At 35.6% G+C, this 17,596-nt stretch overlaps 1 protein-coding gene across 1 annotated transcript in view; it reads right to left on the reverse strand.

Moving 5' to 3' along the window:
- Window positions 1–17,596, reverse strand: part of LOC150093869 (neural cell adhesion molecule 1-like) — a 386,146-nt gene that overhangs the window by 170,997 nt on the left and 197,553 nt on the right. Inside the window, exons 3-4 of the mRNA XM_090412543.1 lie at window positions 6,788–6,898; window positions 525–728 (exon numbers count right to left, since the gene is read on the reverse strand). Of these exons, the coding sequence (XP_090268669.1) occupies window positions 525–728; window positions 6,788–6,898 (315 nt within the window). The remainder of the gene's footprint in view (window positions 1–524; window positions 729–6,787; window positions 6,899–17,596) is intronic.

The raw sequence follows: 17,596 nt of genomic DNA on the forward strand, positions 1-17,596 counted from the left end.
TACAATGATTATTGTTCATGTAATAATTAATGTTTGTTTATTTATATTTGTTTCATTAAATTAGTAATTAAGGATACCTAATTAATGTATCTTATGATAATTACACAGAGAAGTCTGAACAGAGATAATCAGTAATGGCATTATATTAATGAGAGTAATAATATTTAGTAGGTAATAATAGGTTTATTATATTATTATTTTACAGATTATATACATTTCTAAATAATTACATTGCATAATACAGTCCTAGTATTTTTTTGAAAAATATATTGAGATGGATAGATAAATATTGCCAAACACTTCTCACCAGTATTGCTTTGCCCTCTTACAGACGACCAAATATTAAGCTGCCTTATATTAAATCGTTTTATATCTAATTAACTCATCTCACGAAGTGAGAGAATTCCTTACACAGGGAGATAGTATTACAGCATTTAGTAACTTAATCTGATTTAAGTAGTTTATCATCATAATCCGAATAATTAAAATAACCACCAGCAACAAAGGAATAGAAAGATACTCACAGTTCAGGTCTACCGTGATGTTGTTGGACACTGGAGTCGAGATGTTGTTATTAGATGCCTGGCAGACATATACCGCTAACAAGTCCTTCCTCTCCAGTGAGGAAATATAGAGCTCGTTACGAACTACTTCGTGCTGAGTCTTTTCATAAGTGTCATCTATTAATACCGAGTCTTTCACCCACGTTACTGATGGAGGAGGTTTTCCTGCAAGAAAAGAAAAATGACATTAAGGATGACGTTATAAACAATGTGGTGGCTCCTGTGATATTATTCTGAGATGCTCATTTGGTAGTGATTTGTTTCAAGTGATCGGTTTCTGACTGCATTCTCCAGTCTTTTTGTTTATCACAAAAGTCTTTCTAGTGCGTTGTGCGATTTAGACAACAAGCTAAGGCTACGTTAAAATGTGTGTGATGTCTAACATTATTCTAGTTATTATACATACATACATCTTCAAGGCCCACCTTTCCTAATTGGGTTGTGGGGGCAACAGCTGCAAGAAGAACTTCCAATGGTCACGATCCTCTGCCACCAAGCTCAGGTGTTCTGGTGGGATTCCCAAACGTGTCCACCCAAGGTTTTGGATATAATCTATCCAATGAGTCCTTGGCCTTCCACGTGGCCTCCGACCCTCTGGCTTGGCAAAGAGGGCCTGCTGAAATAGCCTCTCTTGTGGCATTCTGACCAGGTTCCCGTACCAACGTAACTGTGATCTCTCAACACGGAGAAACAGCGGTTGAGTATTGAGGGTTTCCCCAATTGCAGAGCTTCTGAATTTGTCGAGTCTTGTCAGCCCCGCAATCCATCAAAGGAACCTCATTTCAGCCACTTGGATTCGTGTCCGCATTCTTTCGGTCATTACCCAACTCTCATGACCATAGGTGAGGATGGGGACATGGACAGTATTGAAGACAGCCAGCTTTGGCTTCTGGCTTAACTCCCGATTCAATACTACCGAACGACCAAGCTCCCGCAATATTGAGCTTGCTAAGCCAATTCGAGTATCTAGCTCTACATCCCACTTTCCATCATTCGTGAATATGGACCCAAGGTATTTAAACCTCTGCACCTGCCTCATTAGAACTCCACTCACATGTAGAGCGCACTGGGATGGTTGTCTTGAGACCACAAATGTTTCAGTTTTGGCCACACTGATCTTCATCCCGGCATCTGCACAAACAGCTACAAACTTATCCAGGGTCCGCTGGAGGTCATCTGTGGAAGAGCTAAGCAGAACTAGGTCATCTGCAAAAAGCAGACGTCCAATGCTACATCTTCCAATTCTGACACATTCACTGCCTCGGCTGTGCCTATCAATCCAGTCCATAAATATTATAAAAAGGAGGGGTTACAGAACACACCCTTGGCAGAAGCCAACGGAGACCGTGAAAGGTTCAGACTGCTGTTTACCCTGACACAAAAGTCTGGGCATTCATACAGGGACTTGATGGCAGCTAATAGATGGCCATGCACTCCATACTCCTGTACTACTTGCCAAAGCTTATCCCGAGGAACCCAGTCATATGCCTTCTCCAAGTCCACAAAACATGTATAGATATTCTTGTCATATTCCCAAGATTTCTCAAAGATTTTCCAAAGTGAAGATTTGATGAGTTGTGCTTCTACCAGGACGAGAGCCACATTGCTCTTCCTGGAAATTCGACTCAACTATGCTCCTGCACCGTCTTTCCAAGCACCTACGCTTTCCCAGGCAGGCCGAGCAGAGAGATGCCACGATAGTTGCTCCAATCCTTCTGGAGCCGTTGTCGTTGCCATTTCCGTCCTTTTGCAGAACCATTTCTTTGCGCTTCCCCTAAACACCTCCCCAAATGGGTAGCGGGCCCATTGATGGAGTTTTCTCTAGCAGAGTGCTGAGGAGTGGTGTCTAAGGGAGACTGTAACATATTTTTCGAACGGGTCCCTCTGCCTAAAACCCAAACGCGTCCCTTGGTAACCCGCGCGACTAACGATACGGTATGAACATTTTTCGATGACCTGATCATTTTACAGTGTTTGATAATGTCCTGTTAGCACAAGACGAAATGACACAGCAAAATAAGAAAGATTACCCTTGAATACCCTAATAGCATTCGGGGGAAGGAGCAAGAAGAGAAGAAAGAAAGAAGCAAGGGAGGAAGAGGAGGGACCAGTCTTGTACTGAAAAAAAAGTATTGTACGGAAAACAAAGTCGGTGCATGGAAAAGGTTTTTAATTAAGATAACTTAAAAGAATTCCGTCATTATTCTACTAGAAATAAAGAACGAGAAAGAATGAATGTGAAAGAATAACTAACTAAACGGGGATTTGCAGATGGAAAATGGTTTGAACTTTTCAACTAACGAGTGCTCGGTTTGCTAAGAGCTATTAACCTGGAGTAAGTGAAATGGAGTGTAATAATACATCTGCACTGGATGTATTATGACACTAGAAGAAACTCAGGTGTATGATGACGAAGAACTAGAGCTTTTGCATAAATTGAATAAAACTTCTGCAATGTGGGCTGATGGGATATTAAACAGTATGCTAAGCGTTGTTCAGCTGAACTGGATGTGCCTTTACATTGGTAAAGATCTTGGAAATATTGATACGAAGTTGCATTCAGAAATGGGCTGACGAGAATCTATACTTTGAAATGGACAGAATGGGTTTACTAATGGAAGATCATGTTTAAGCCACTTGATCCCACTTTATAATAATGTTAACTTTGGGTTAGACACGAGAAATGAATACATCGCGATACTTTGCTAAGGCTTTTCACAGAATACAATATATAAGTCTGTTACATAAGTTTCCAGGACATGGAAGGAGATTATAAACTGTTTGGTTACGAGGATAGCTGACTAACAAATATCAAAAAGCGATAAATGCGAGTGCGATTATGAAAGATTTAAGGTGGACAGTTGTGAACCCATCATAGATAAGTTCTTGGTCCATCGTTACTTATACTTTGCAATAAAGATAAATTAATCAGGAATGTGACTTGCAGAAATTGCAGAATAATTTGAGTAGACTGAAATTGTGGGCATGTGAAAATAGGTATCAGTTTAATGTTAGTATATGTAAAAGTATGCACATTGTTGTGTGGCGAGATATCTAATGATGTATTATATTAATGGAATTATGCTAGAAGAACCTGATGAGGCTACGGATCTTGGATTTTAGTACATGATAAGTTAAAGTTCAGGAACCAATTAGCAAAAAATGCGAATATACGTGTAATTCAGAGGATAATTGCAATGCTGTCATTTTTGCTTCTTGACAAGGACTATACAACCTCAACTATATTATTGTATAAGAGGAAATGTTAAGGATGATATTGGGATTGTGAAATGTATATTATGAGGAGAGATTGAGAATTTTGTGAAACTAAATGCTAACAAACTAGAAAGAGGAACGATACTTGTATGATTAAGACCAAAATTTTGAAAGGGGACACGTGGCTTTTCTCGATGAGTCCCTAACTCCCTTGAAGTCTCTTGTGGTAGTAGTAATAGTGATATTAATAATAATATTTTTTATTCTTTCGTATATTTAAAACAAATAGAAATCCCATTTAAGGTATTAATAGATGTAAACATAATAAAATCATTTTATTTTATATATAATCATATCGCTGATTTTCGAAGCACTGCCATTAAACGCTTTAAAGTATCAAAGAAAGAAAGATAACATCGAAAAAATAGACTAAAACAAATATTTCTAAAACTGTTTCTGTATTTAAATTATTAATATTATTACAATATTTTTTGCTTAAATAACATTCACTACGATTATTAAAAAAACGCATGTTAGAAGGGTAGAAATAGAAAATAAGTATTGAAGAAGAGAATTTCAGAAAGGAAGAGAATTTTAGAAGTATTTATAAAGAATGAAATGTTTACTCGCGCTTTAAATGACAGAAGACGTAGCAGGATTCTTAAGACATATGTGAAACAACATCTAACACTGAAGGAAAGGATTTTATACGGAAGCCAGCACTTTATCGGTTGCCTCAGCATTCATCGAGTTGAGATTTTGTGTTCGTTTTATTTAAATGAATCGCGGCTCTAAGGACAAGAAACGATGTAGGTGTGAAATATGAAAGTGTCATCTTTATCACACGCCTCTATCATAATGCTCTTCTCTTTCGTTACTAAACTCGCACTAGTGCCGCGTGCTACGTAAACACCTCCGGCTAGTTTATGGTCCTATTAGTTGATGCTCGTGTTTTCGCGGTTAATTATGTCCCACAAGATAATGGTACGGAGGCCATCTTCATTTTTCACTAGTGCATCTAATGGAAAATTCACCTCAAAGCCTTGATCGTTATTCACCTAGAATGCATCCGGACATTTCACAGTGGGGAGTCTCCGAAACCTCGGGGTGTTCTTTGGCGTTGTCCCCTTCATCAATAGAAAACTGTAATTACACTGCTTCATTGTAACTGCACTCCAGGAGGAACAGACACTCCGCTGAGATCCTTTCACACATCCGCTAAAGAAACACTTTAAACTCTTTCCCTTCCCCCCCCCCAATGATGACTGCTGTAAGTCATCATCGGGGGGGGGGGGGTCATCCCGCGGCAACACGCAGAAGTCGATACGTATCAACGTATTAATAAATACCAGATGCATCCCACATTCATTTTTAATTCTTCGTACACTCTACGAGTTACGTAAACCCCAAGATGCATTTGATCCAGTGGCTTTCTAATAATTATATGCAATTGTTCTGTTTCTTTTTGTATTTTTTATTTTGATATATTTTCTTTTAAAACGATTCTTTATGCATTTATAACAGTTTTCGATGTTTTTAAAGGAAAAAAGCATTTTTTTCTGTTGCCTAATTAAATCATGTAAATGCATTACGATTCTGAAAAATTAGTCAAAAATTATTCTCATTTTAGTAGAAATGAATCTTTCGGGTTCTTCTTCCACCTTTAAGTAAAATTCGAAACAGTTTAGAAAAAAGTTTCCTAAAGTAAACATATGAAATAATTTAGAATTTCCTTTAGCCATTTAAGTATTCGGAGATTTTAAAATTTGTTTAGATTTTAAGTTATTCAAGTAAGTAAACAGAGAAAATCGTCGTAGAGAATATTCACAACAATATGAATACTTATTTTATAGGAATATTTATTTTAATTAATAGGATTTAGAAAAAGTAAGTTTTGAGATCGTCGTGAATATTTTCTCTTATGATATGCAATGCATGATTTTAATTATATTAATATCACATTGAACATTCTCCTGTGTATGTGTGTATGTGTGTGTAAGATAATTGTAAATGTGATTATCCATCCACCAGTGGCTTTAACAAGCACTTAAACGCCCATAGCCTTCCAAGTATCCTTGGATTTCCTAACCCTAATAAGAGGATAAGGCGGTTATCCTTATGCCTCCAAGTATTCTTGTCTGTAAATTGTGTGTGTTCTACTGGCCGGTTTGTCTGTTCAGAGGAATGAAAAAAAACCAACTTCTCGGCGGAAAAACCCTCTACCTCCTTATAAGACCGGTTAACTCAGCTTTTAGCTGAAAGAGACCAGATTAAAGTTCCTCATGTCATGGACGGAAATCGAATTTCCGGACAAAGGGCTTCGTCTATACTGAGTTATGGAAACTCAGAAATGTGACTATCTATGTTTATTTTCGTAGGATAGAATTCCAGGTCCTGTTTATTTGTAACTTTGCAAAGTATCTTTTTTCTTTCTATTATTTTGGTTGATATGTTTTTTATTCTGTTGATTTATTCTATTATTTTCGACTTTAGCTACACGCAGAATAGGTAAAAACAACTGATAACTCTGCTGAAGTAAAAACTACACCGATGCCGAAACACCAACTAAAACAAGAAATGCCACAAACCAACCAATTGGCATTAATTTTGTTCTGGTTATCGTACTGTATTATTGCATTATTATCACTAATGGTGTCATTGCCTTTTTTTTTACAATATTTTGGGTTCATAAAAATACCCGTCTTAATTGTTGCTAACAAATATACAATGTTAATAGTTTTATTACTGCTAAATACAACTGGTGTATACGGATATAAAAACAGATTATAAAAGAATAACTATTTCAACTACACTACAATACTATCACAATACTACAATACATATTTTGCGAGCTTCATGTACAGTATTTCATAATTAATTAGAAAATATATACGTATTTTCGATAATTAGAAATGGGATCATCCATGATAGTCAAGTATATTAGAGTTTAGAACTGAGAGTTTCGTATTTTAGAATATCTTATTATAAATTATTTTAATTTTTCTTACCTCCTTCAACCTCGCATATAAGGAGAAGTGCATCTCCCTCATTATGAGGTCCGCTAACTTTATGGAGAAGTTCACCATTGCCATCCATTATAATCGGTTGTTTGGGCGGAACTATAAAAACAAAAAACAAGACAAAAAAATTAACTTCTTTCCTTTTTTTGCATTTTGATGTCAGTTTAAGTATTTTTCAGAGAAACAAAATGTCACAAAAAAGCTACACTATAACTCCATTAAAAAACCATTGGATTTGAGAAGTGATGACACAAAGAAGGTGATGATAGCTGGCGAATGAATAAGCTAAAGGGTTTTAATATGAAAGTAGCTACTCTGGGAAACTACGCTACATGAAACAATAGGCTTAGCAGTTTGATTCACTCAAAATCATCTCCCTGACCTTTGTTCAACTGTGTTTTATTACCCTCGAATAGCAGTCAAGTGAAAAGAAACTTCTGAAGCCCAACCCTCTCCTGGTGACCAAGATAGTAATGGAGGGAGAGACGTGAAGACAGGCAGATATAAATGTACATTGTACGCATCATTCTTTGGCACACCAAGCGAAAAAAAAAAATCACCATCCCTACCTCAATATCTCCTTCGTACTTTTCCCCAACTCCCTTTTTTTCCCTTCCTACTTGCACGAACGTTACCAAGTGGAGTTTCTCAGGGGTCTCCCACGTTTCTTTAAGGAGTTCATATCAAGCGATGAGGCAAAACCACGACAACGTCTGATTGCCTCCTCATGTCTCTCAGCTGTCAGCCACATCGAATTCACGTCGAAGGTAGGGAGAGAACTTAGGGGGAGGGAAGGAAGAAACACGCTGCATAAAATGCAGGCAATATTGTTGCGCAGATCGCCTGCATAGAAGATGAAGTGACTTCCATACTTCCGGTGATTTGTATGGTGGCAGCGGCAAGAAACGAGTTTGCGAAATCGACTGGAATGTTGGCTACTGGAAGAGTTTCAGAAAAGTTTTCTGGGATAAAAAGAAGGGGAAAAAAAAGTTAGACATTAAAGTAGATATCGATAGTAGACAACTGTTGGATCGTTTAATAATATTAACTTTTATGGATAAAAATACTTTGCAAGTGATTAAAGAGGAAAATAGTCTACGATTATAGAGAGAAATTTTCACTTGCTTCGTCCTATAATACCTGCAGAATTCGTGTGCAATTTGTTAACATAAATGATGCAGGAAGAATGAGTAAAAATGACTATCGCCATGTGTTCGTCGAAACAGAATATTTTCACAGTCTAAATATTATTCTTTATTTTATATTAAAATATTAATTTGCAAGTTTCTGTGTGAAAGGTACAAATGAATGATGATTGTAAGATGATTTCGTTGTTTTTAGAAATATTACAGAAGTTAGTTGTGAGACCAATTATGTGATGTCCATTAAGTCTTTTCATTTGAAAAACATCATCAATACTGACTGAGCTACCGTAGCTGGGTTGTATGTAAATCTTTATATATTTCTTCAAATATAGCTCTCTAAATATTAATTTATTGTTCTAAATATCACATCCCAAACTTCCACTATTTTCATTACTTTCATTTTTTCATTAAGTAAGAATTATAAATAATAATCCTAATAAATATCTTATGTATTTATAATATATTCATAGATTAAAATATTTGGGGATTAAGTTTTAAAATTACAGAGAAGTTTAATTAATAAAAATTAATACACGAATATTTCTAATAATAAATTACCATAAAAAGTCACATCGTAAGCTGCTCATGTGTGGTTTGATTTTGAATTTAATTTGAACGTGATTATTCTGCATATGATTTAAAAACGTGGGGATCTTTTCAGGTATGCTTAACTGGACTCATACGATGATGACAGGATTTTATCTTCCGGAAACTCGGAATTTTTATCTCGCAAGGCATGCAAACCGACCAAAAGAACACATACGCAATTGTCTATCATAATACACTATTCATAAAAGATTAACTATCCTGTCAGAGTATTAATTAGGTTTCAAAGAAGTCAAGTTACTTAGCCTTGAAAGACTGTCGAGCCTAACACGCAACGTAAAATGAGAAAATGAAAAACTATATTTTGGCTTATATATATTTTTTAACCATCAATTGTTGGTGTTGATGTGTGAGAATGGTAATAATAGTAACTTTTAGTAATTAGATGATTTTTATTATTTTTTTTAAAGTTTATCTGATTATTTGTATACTATTTATTTTTATGCTAAGAATAAAAGAAAAATGGTTCGTTGTGTAATTAATATTTTCTCGCTTCATTAATTATTTCAAAGAAGACGAGTTACCAAGCATGTGACAGGCCATTTAGCCTAACAAGTACAACATTTGGTTCGTTTAGTTCATATGGAGGATTCCTATACTATTGTAATAGGACAATAGGATGCTGGAATGAGAGTGGTGGAAAATATTAATGTCGGTGTGCATACAGGATATACACACATAATGATTTGCTTCCTAATTTGAATGATCCACGATAAAAACCATGAAATCATCTGCCATACAGTGACACTGAATAACAATCAGAAATCTGTCCGTCTGCTTAAATTGAGCACACCTAATATCTAACTAAATCGGGCTAAATACTCCGAGCTTTGTACGTTTCATCAGAGCATACTCCGAAGACCGGTACAAATCTATTCGCGAAAACCAAGCTCTCAAACTTGTGGTCTCAAACCAAGTGATGAAATTTGTATTAATACCTGGATTAATACTGGTGTATTTATAATGTTAAATCTAAAAGTGGAAAAGTATTCAAGTTTATCTCGGACTTATCCTAATTGTTAAGAGGCAGTAAACCACAACATAAATTCAGCTATGCAATACACTTATTGTATCTTGATCCTTAATCATAAACACAGATCAATACGAGAAAGATCCTTGTTAGTCTTCAGGTAAACTGAACTTTGTTAGAACAAAAAAAGAATTTAAAAAAATACTGGGTTTTGTTTCAAGCTGGATAATTTAACATCACATATCGTCTACAGGGCATAACATTTCTGCTCATTGCATACATCCTTAGCAAGAATCAAGAAAGAAACAAAGTTTCCAGAAAAAATTCCCACTACTTTGCCTCCAATCGGCTGAAACAAGAACAGAAAAAAGAAGAATATTCCTTACATCTTTGATATTTTATTGCAAATTTTGCAGCTGAGAACTTGTCTTAATAAATGCGCCGCAAATGCCTTTTTAAATTTAATGAAATCTCAGATGATAATTGTCAAATGATCCGTGACGATAGATGCAGACGTTCGTGTCTTATTTCCTAATGGAAAATATCTATTAAAATAACTCAATTAAGAATAGCGACCAAACACGTTCCCGATAAAATTATAAATAAAATCAAAAAGCATCTTTTACATGACTAGTTACAAGCCATAGAAAGATGTTTGTTGTACCGGAGAAAACTTACAAGGGAACTACAAATTATTTATCGTGTTTCATATCTAGAACTGAATTCTTACATCTCACATAAGACAGAAATCCATTTATCTTGTACAGAGCAGAGCATTTTATCGTTAGGTGGCGCCACTAGAGTAAGTCCAGATTGTTGCCCGTAACAACACCAAATCCGAATAACATGCGTGCTGACCACTGCACAGCAGAATCAGAATGTGTGATTTCGGCTGTTGACACTCTCCTTTAGATACCTCACCGATATAAGGACGTGTTGAATGAGCTGTTCGGAGAAGTTGCATTGATGTTGTATACCCATAGCAACAGGTCAATAGCTATCCAATAAAGTGTTGCGATAAAGTTGGCATGATTTAAATATTTGTCTTAAATTTATTTACGCATTCTACTGTCTAACGCGCGAAATGGAGGTAACAGCGTTATCTGATCATTGTGGTTGTATCCGATGATGCATAGCAACATTTTGAATTTTGGATAAATGACTATAGCTCCGTCCTACAAACAAATTGAAATATTAAACTTTGTTCAGCAAAATGAATTACGTTTCAAGCAGAATGTTAATAAAATGCAAATATCTTCTATGAGCAAGATTACGCTTTGTTATTTTCCCCTGTATTTTATAAATGAATGTTTTCTAGCGACGCATTGCAGCTTGTTTGAAACTAATATTATAACTGGCGTGTATAAAGCAGTTCGGTTTGCATATTTTAAAGTTATTCCGAAACGGATTACTTCAACTATAATATTACTTAAACAAAGCACTATGGTAAAAGTCAACACATTACACATATCTAGAAACCAGCATATATTTTGTTTAGTAAAATCATCGTAAATATATATTAAAATTAATTTAGTCATCTAAAAATAAATAAAAAAAATATATTAATAAATTTTAAATAATAATGAATAAAAATAATTTACATAATTTTTAATATTTTTGCAGAGATTGTACAACACCTTTTCATTTATAACATAATTATTATCGAAAAGAATTATGTTATAAAAAATTATAGATGCGAGGGACTGGGAGGTTAATGGATGGCAATGCTGTAGCCAATGAAGTTTTAACTGAGGCTCGGCTGTTGTTGTTACCCTCCTGCCATGATTAGAGTTTTAATAGCTCAATAACACCTTATCCCTACACTGTCCTCTTCAGATAACGGGGAAGATGAAAAGCATTCTTGCTTCGCCCCTTTAAGCCAGTCCTTATAAGGATTATATAATGTAATAAATAGGTGAAGGGGAAAAAATGGCAATGCTGTATCCAATGAAGTTTTAACTGAGGCTCCGCTAATTGCCGTTACCCAGCTATGACTAGAGCTTTTTAGCTCAATAACACCCCATTCACACACATTTTCTTCGTTCAGATGACGGGATAAAGAGTCAAGGACTCAGTCCATCGCCCAGTTCTTTTAAGAACTTTAAGAATGTAATATCTAAGTTGTTATAAGAAGGTTTGTACTGCTCCTCTTAGTATGGCTTGGCTTCTACCTTATCCGCATCTGTGTGAACTACGCCATGGTTTGAGATTATGGGGGGGGGATCTGTTTTTATTTTTGATGTTTTTCAGTAGTCCCCAGATAGAGCAATAGGTGAGATAGAGGCTAACTGTTTATCCCAAACTTGGTTTCTATGAGTTTTAGGTGCATCTTTTACTGCTCCATTCAATCTATTAAGCACTGTCTTGTCCTGAGGAGCGCGAGTGTTATGAAGTTGATCCCTAAGTGCTTTAGACAATCTCTCCCACGATATGCCTGAATGAGAGGGAGGAGACAGGTGTTCTTGTTCTCCAAATTGTAATAGAATTGTATTGGGATCCGATGACAACTCGTTTAGTGATTTAAGGCTGTGCTGAAGTTTAATGTCTTGAAGGATAGCTATATCCAGGGTGTCAGCGGTGCCAAACGCACTGAGATGAGTTGGTTCGGTAGGTCCAGCCACAACAGCATAGTTTGATCCTGTGTAGTTGGAAAAGATGCGGCCATTTTTATTGGCAGATTTACTGTTCCAGGCAGGATGTTTTGCATTGAAGTCTCCAGCGATGACGACCGGTCCTTTTACTCCAAGGATGGCATCCAGATTTGAGGTCAACAATGTCTTTAATAGAGGGTTGTAAGCAGAAAAAATTTTAAGGTTTCCAATTGTGTTTGTGAGGACATTACTTCCTGTGATTTTGAGGTTGGTGGTAGGGTTGGTTATTGAATGATGGTTGATATAGTTTTTGATAAGGGTGGCTGTACCTCCACCTCTATACCCAAGTCTGTCGTTTCTGTAAATATGATATCCTCTGATTTTTAGGTTGTCAGCAGGCCTCAGGTGAGTTTCATTGATTAGAAATATATCTGGGTTATATCTATTATTGAATTTCTGGATTTCTAACACTTTATTTTTGATACCGTTGGCATTCGAAGTGATAATCCAAGCGAATCCTTGGCGATTTTTCCCTATGCATCAGAGAGTGCAGATAATATGGATTGGGTTTGCTGTAAGAATCTTTTTGTAACATTCAATCACTTGCACAAAATCCATAGACAGATCAGACACGCATTAAATCTCCCAGATACCAGCGCTGACCATATTGCACCCACATCACCTGTTGAATTATATGATATTATTAAAAAACTTAAGAACAATAAAGCTCCTGGACCAGACGGCATCTCAAACAGGATGATCAAGCTGCTGCCTCGAAAAGCTGTAGTGCACCTGACCAGTATAATAAATGCAATCTTAAGATTTCACTATTTCCCTTCTACCTGAAACTGGCTGATGTAATTCCTATTCGTAAGCCAGGCAAAGACCCACACCTACCACAAAATTATCGTCCAATCAGTCTTATCTCTAATCTGGGTAAGGTTGCAGAGAAGGTCATCCTCTCACGACTCCAAACCTTAGTAAATGACCTAAACATCCTCCCTAAAGAACAGTTTGGTTTTCGGAAACACCATACCCAGCAAATCCACAGAATTGTGGAATACATCACCACCAGCTATAACTGGCGCCAGTGCACAGGAACTGTTTTCCTAGACCTATCCAAAACATTTGACAAAATCTGGCATTTTGGATTCCTACAACTTATCTCAGCTGGTACCTCACTAAAAATGGCTCATCTAATCCATTCATATCTTCAGAATAGATCAATGCAAGTAAAAATCAACGGTTGTACGTCGTCCCAGCGCCATATCTTTGCTGGAGTGCCGCAGGGATCCCTATTATCTCCATTGCTGTTTTCTGTATAGATGTCGGACATCTCGCACAATCCGATGTCTTCCATTTTGGCCTTGTATGCAGACGATACAGCAATACTAACCAGATCTCTCCGATCCCATTTCATTACCAGAAAGCTTCAAGAAAACCTTCTAAAGCTGGAGGTTTGGTTCTCTAAATGGAGATTGAAAGTCAACCCCCAGAAAAGCTTAGCCGTTCTTTTCTCGAAAAGGCCAATGTCTCCTGCAGGAGATGTGTTACTGTTCAATACTAAAATTCCCTGGCACACGGAAACAAAATACCTGGGTGTAATTCTCGACAAAAATCTATCTTTTAATCAACACATCAAGTCTACGTGCGCAAAGGCATCTAAAGCCATAGCTCAGATCTATCCGCTGATTAACAGAAATAGCAAGCTCAGAAACAGAATCAAATTGCAGCTATACCAGATGACGATTCGTCCTATAATCACCTATGCCTCTCCAGCCTGGAGACACACCTCTAATAATAACATTATCAAGATACAACGAGTGCAGAACAAGTGCTTGAGAATGATTTTGAACGCCCCGTGGTATGTTAGAAACAATCAACTTCATAGAGATAAAAATATTCCCATATTTTCTCTTTTCTACAATCCTTAGCATCCAAGTTTTTCCCAAAGATGTCCACACACCCCGATTTGGTTCAGCAAGCTGTAACATACGAGGCAACGGACATATTCAAATATAGAAGACCAAAGCTATATTAGCCTCCTATGGTGATGCATGATCTCCATGCCCATTCAGGGCGAGCAAACTGCTCATAAATTTTACCCTCACTGTAACCACAACAGATAGCGGGGAATATGAAAAATACCTTGCTTCACCCCTAAAGATAATAAATAAATGTCAATTGTCAATGTAATATAAAAACATGTAATTCTTAACATAAAAATATGTAATTCTTAACATGCTGTATGTAGGTAGCATTTATAGTTATTTCTTTAATTCGCTCTTTCTAACCTGAATGCCCAACTCATCTTTAACGAACAGTAAGTTCGTGAATGATGGAATCTATTGAGGTCATGAGATGTGTATCCCAAATAAATAACCTACTTTAAAATTATTTATCTTACAGCATACATAATGTGAGCCTCAATTAACATCTAATGTTCCCTTACGTAACTATGGAACCAGAATACTGGTCGGGAAAATATTTTAAATGAAAACTAAAATGGTTGACGGACACAGTTAATTTTCATCTCATCCCCCTTGATAGAGAATCAGTCACGGACTCACTGCACAAATCTCCTGAGCCACACTAGCGTCGTAGGTAGTTTATCACATGCAAATTTATCATTTGTCACAAGAGACAGGTAATTTTGATAAAGATGATCATCTGCATAGCTACTAGAAGGATGAGAAACACGAGCATTATTCCTTTCATTATGAAAACAAAAAAGGTGGCTGATTTTGTGTAACCTATTAAAACAGAAACATACTGGAAGCATAACACTATTAATTAATGAGCTTGTTATTCCTTTTATGACTGAATATGTAAAGTTAAGCAGTACTACAATTCTCTGATGGTGACTCATCGGCCATCAGTTGTATGTGTCTAAAGAGATGAAACGACATTTATAAATTCTATACAAGTGAAATTGACTCTAACTCTAATTTCTCCGGACACAATCGACTCCTATATAATATTTATCGATCGTTTTAAACCGGATTAAATGTTAAAAAGATTAAAAGAAAACTGTAAGCTATTTGTGAAACATGGATGTAAAGTGTAATGAAATTGCATTAAAAAAAAACAAAAAACTTTAGAATTTTTAAACTCAAAAATAACTAAAATATCAACAAAATCATTTTAATCCACGATATAAATTTTAAACTTAGATAATCTTCCAAATAAATAACAACCCCATAATGAAATATCTTGTAAAGCTGATCTTAAGATAAATTAATTCTACACTCAGTATAATTTATTTTTTCGTTCTAAAATCGCTTGCTTTAAATAAGATTAAGTATATCCGCATGTTTCTTTATGTCCAACATGAACTAAGACTCGAAATATTTAATTAATAAACCGTTATTACTTTTTTCTTAGCTCTATCATTTATTTGATTTCTGAGTTATAATTTAGAATTTTAATTTTATTATTGAAATATACTTTGAAAATTTTCTCGCCTATTTGATAGAGAATTGTCATATGTGACAATAGTCGAGAAAACCTGCAGATAAACAGTGTCATAGATAAACAGCAGCTTCGAGACAATTTTCATTTGTTTTTTTTTCCCTTCTATGGAATTCTATCCACAAAAAAATTGGTAACCTGTAGAATATTTAGCAATATAGATTGCTAAAGAATAGATCATCCTTGAATTTGCTCAAACGATAAAATATGAAACTTTAACCCATAGTCTTCCTATAGGCTTCACACCCAGCAATGGAATTAAAACGATAATTCATTTGCACAAAAAAGATTTAAAATATTTAAAGGTATTTTTAACCTTTCATAGTGTGTATATTCTACTGCAATGAAAGGTTAAAAGGCAGCTATTTCAGAAACGATTCTTAATTAGCAAGGCTATATTTGAACACTGAAATTTTGAAAAGAAATTACAAATATCATCCGGTTTCCACGTACACACAGATACATGCACACATTGCTCACCTTGTTCACTCCTGGCGTCAAGGGCCAGAAACCTGGTGCACCTTTACTAACCAACTGCAGACTTTCACTTGCAATCTTTTATAGCTCTTGAATGCATCTCTTGATACCATATAGATTTATGACCTTGACGAAAATCAACGACCATTAGGGGATACATTTCAGTTTTGCAAATGACTTAAAAAAGTCGTAGATGGCGTCATTAAAGGCTTCTTCGTTTCAGTTTGTTTTATTTCTTTCGCGATACTGAAGGTCACCTAGGTTGATATCATATTAAAGCCTTCTCCTGCTTTGATGATTCCCACTAAAACAAATGTTAATAGTCGCAAGCATTTCTAATGTCTGCCATCAAAACAGTTCTACGAGATGCTACGTAAAAGACAAACTAAAAATGTTTGATCTCAGGATACAGCTAATCAGGAAAAAATGATAATAATAAAAGATTTGCTCCTGCGTTGGTGTGCTGACAGATCAATCTATGATAAATACGTTAAGAAGAATTTTATTATATTATTTTCTTACCACTACTGAAATCTGAAGATGCTAGCTTACCGTCTTGAAGACCCTTTTCTATTGATTTCTTTTCAAAGAAATATATTAAGTAATACAAATCTTATGCTCATTCATAAAACTCTCAGCTGAATTCAAGGGTCCTTCGTTAAAAAAGCAAGCTCTGCGTTACTTCTCACTGGAGACTTTCCTTATAATCCACCAAGCAAAAACAGCAAAGAACATTTTCTGTCAAAAATGCGATTCAAAAAAAAAAAAAAATTCAATATTCACCCTCGAATTAAATATACGGTTCCTTGGAAGATTTGATTAAGGTTCTAATACCATTGGCAGATAAAGTACACACAGAGAGAGCTGCTGAAAGGTTCGCAAGAAAAATTTAGACGGGCGTCCTCAGATTATCCTGGCATGAAGCCAACATATGGTCGCCTTCTGGCTGTATCGTGTGTTGCCCCTCTTCTTTCTTGGTACATTAAGTGCACCCCCTAAATCTTCTTTCCATCTTTCCGCAATTCTTTTGAAGCCAATCCTTACTTATATCTTGTTATAAATACTAGATACTGGTATGTAATTATTTTTACCAGATATAGAATAACAAATTATGACCTGGGGTGAAAAAATAATTCTGATGAAACATTATTGACCAGTGTTTTAATTTTAAAAAAATCAACAACGTTATTAACGAAAAGGATTAAAAATATATATATTTAACAGCTAAGCTTGAATTTAAAAAAAAAGTAAGGTTTTTTTGAGGGTGATAGCTATATGATGGCTCATCTTTGGTACGAACGGTTCTACTATGGCATTACAGAAATGACTCGATGTCCAGAGCTGGTATTTTTACCTTCTAGCAGTCATTTGGAGAGTTTTCCTGACCTGATGTATCAGGAGAGTATAATCGTGAAACAATTATTAAGAATATATACGATAAATACAGACTGTTCGTGAATAACGTTTTAAGCGATGTAATACTAAGACAAGGATTTGAATTATTCGAAATTATTATGTATATTATGGATGTGAGTAT

This window comes from Typopeltis vanoorti, chromosome 23 (assembly GCF_054136105.1).
Source record: "Typopeltis vanoorti isolate ZY-2024b chromosome 23, IOZ_Tvanoo_1.0, whole genome shotgun sequence".
Taxonomy (NCBI): domain Eukaryota; kingdom Metazoa; phylum Arthropoda; class Arachnida; order Uropygi; family Thelyphonidae; genus Typopeltis; species Typopeltis vanoorti.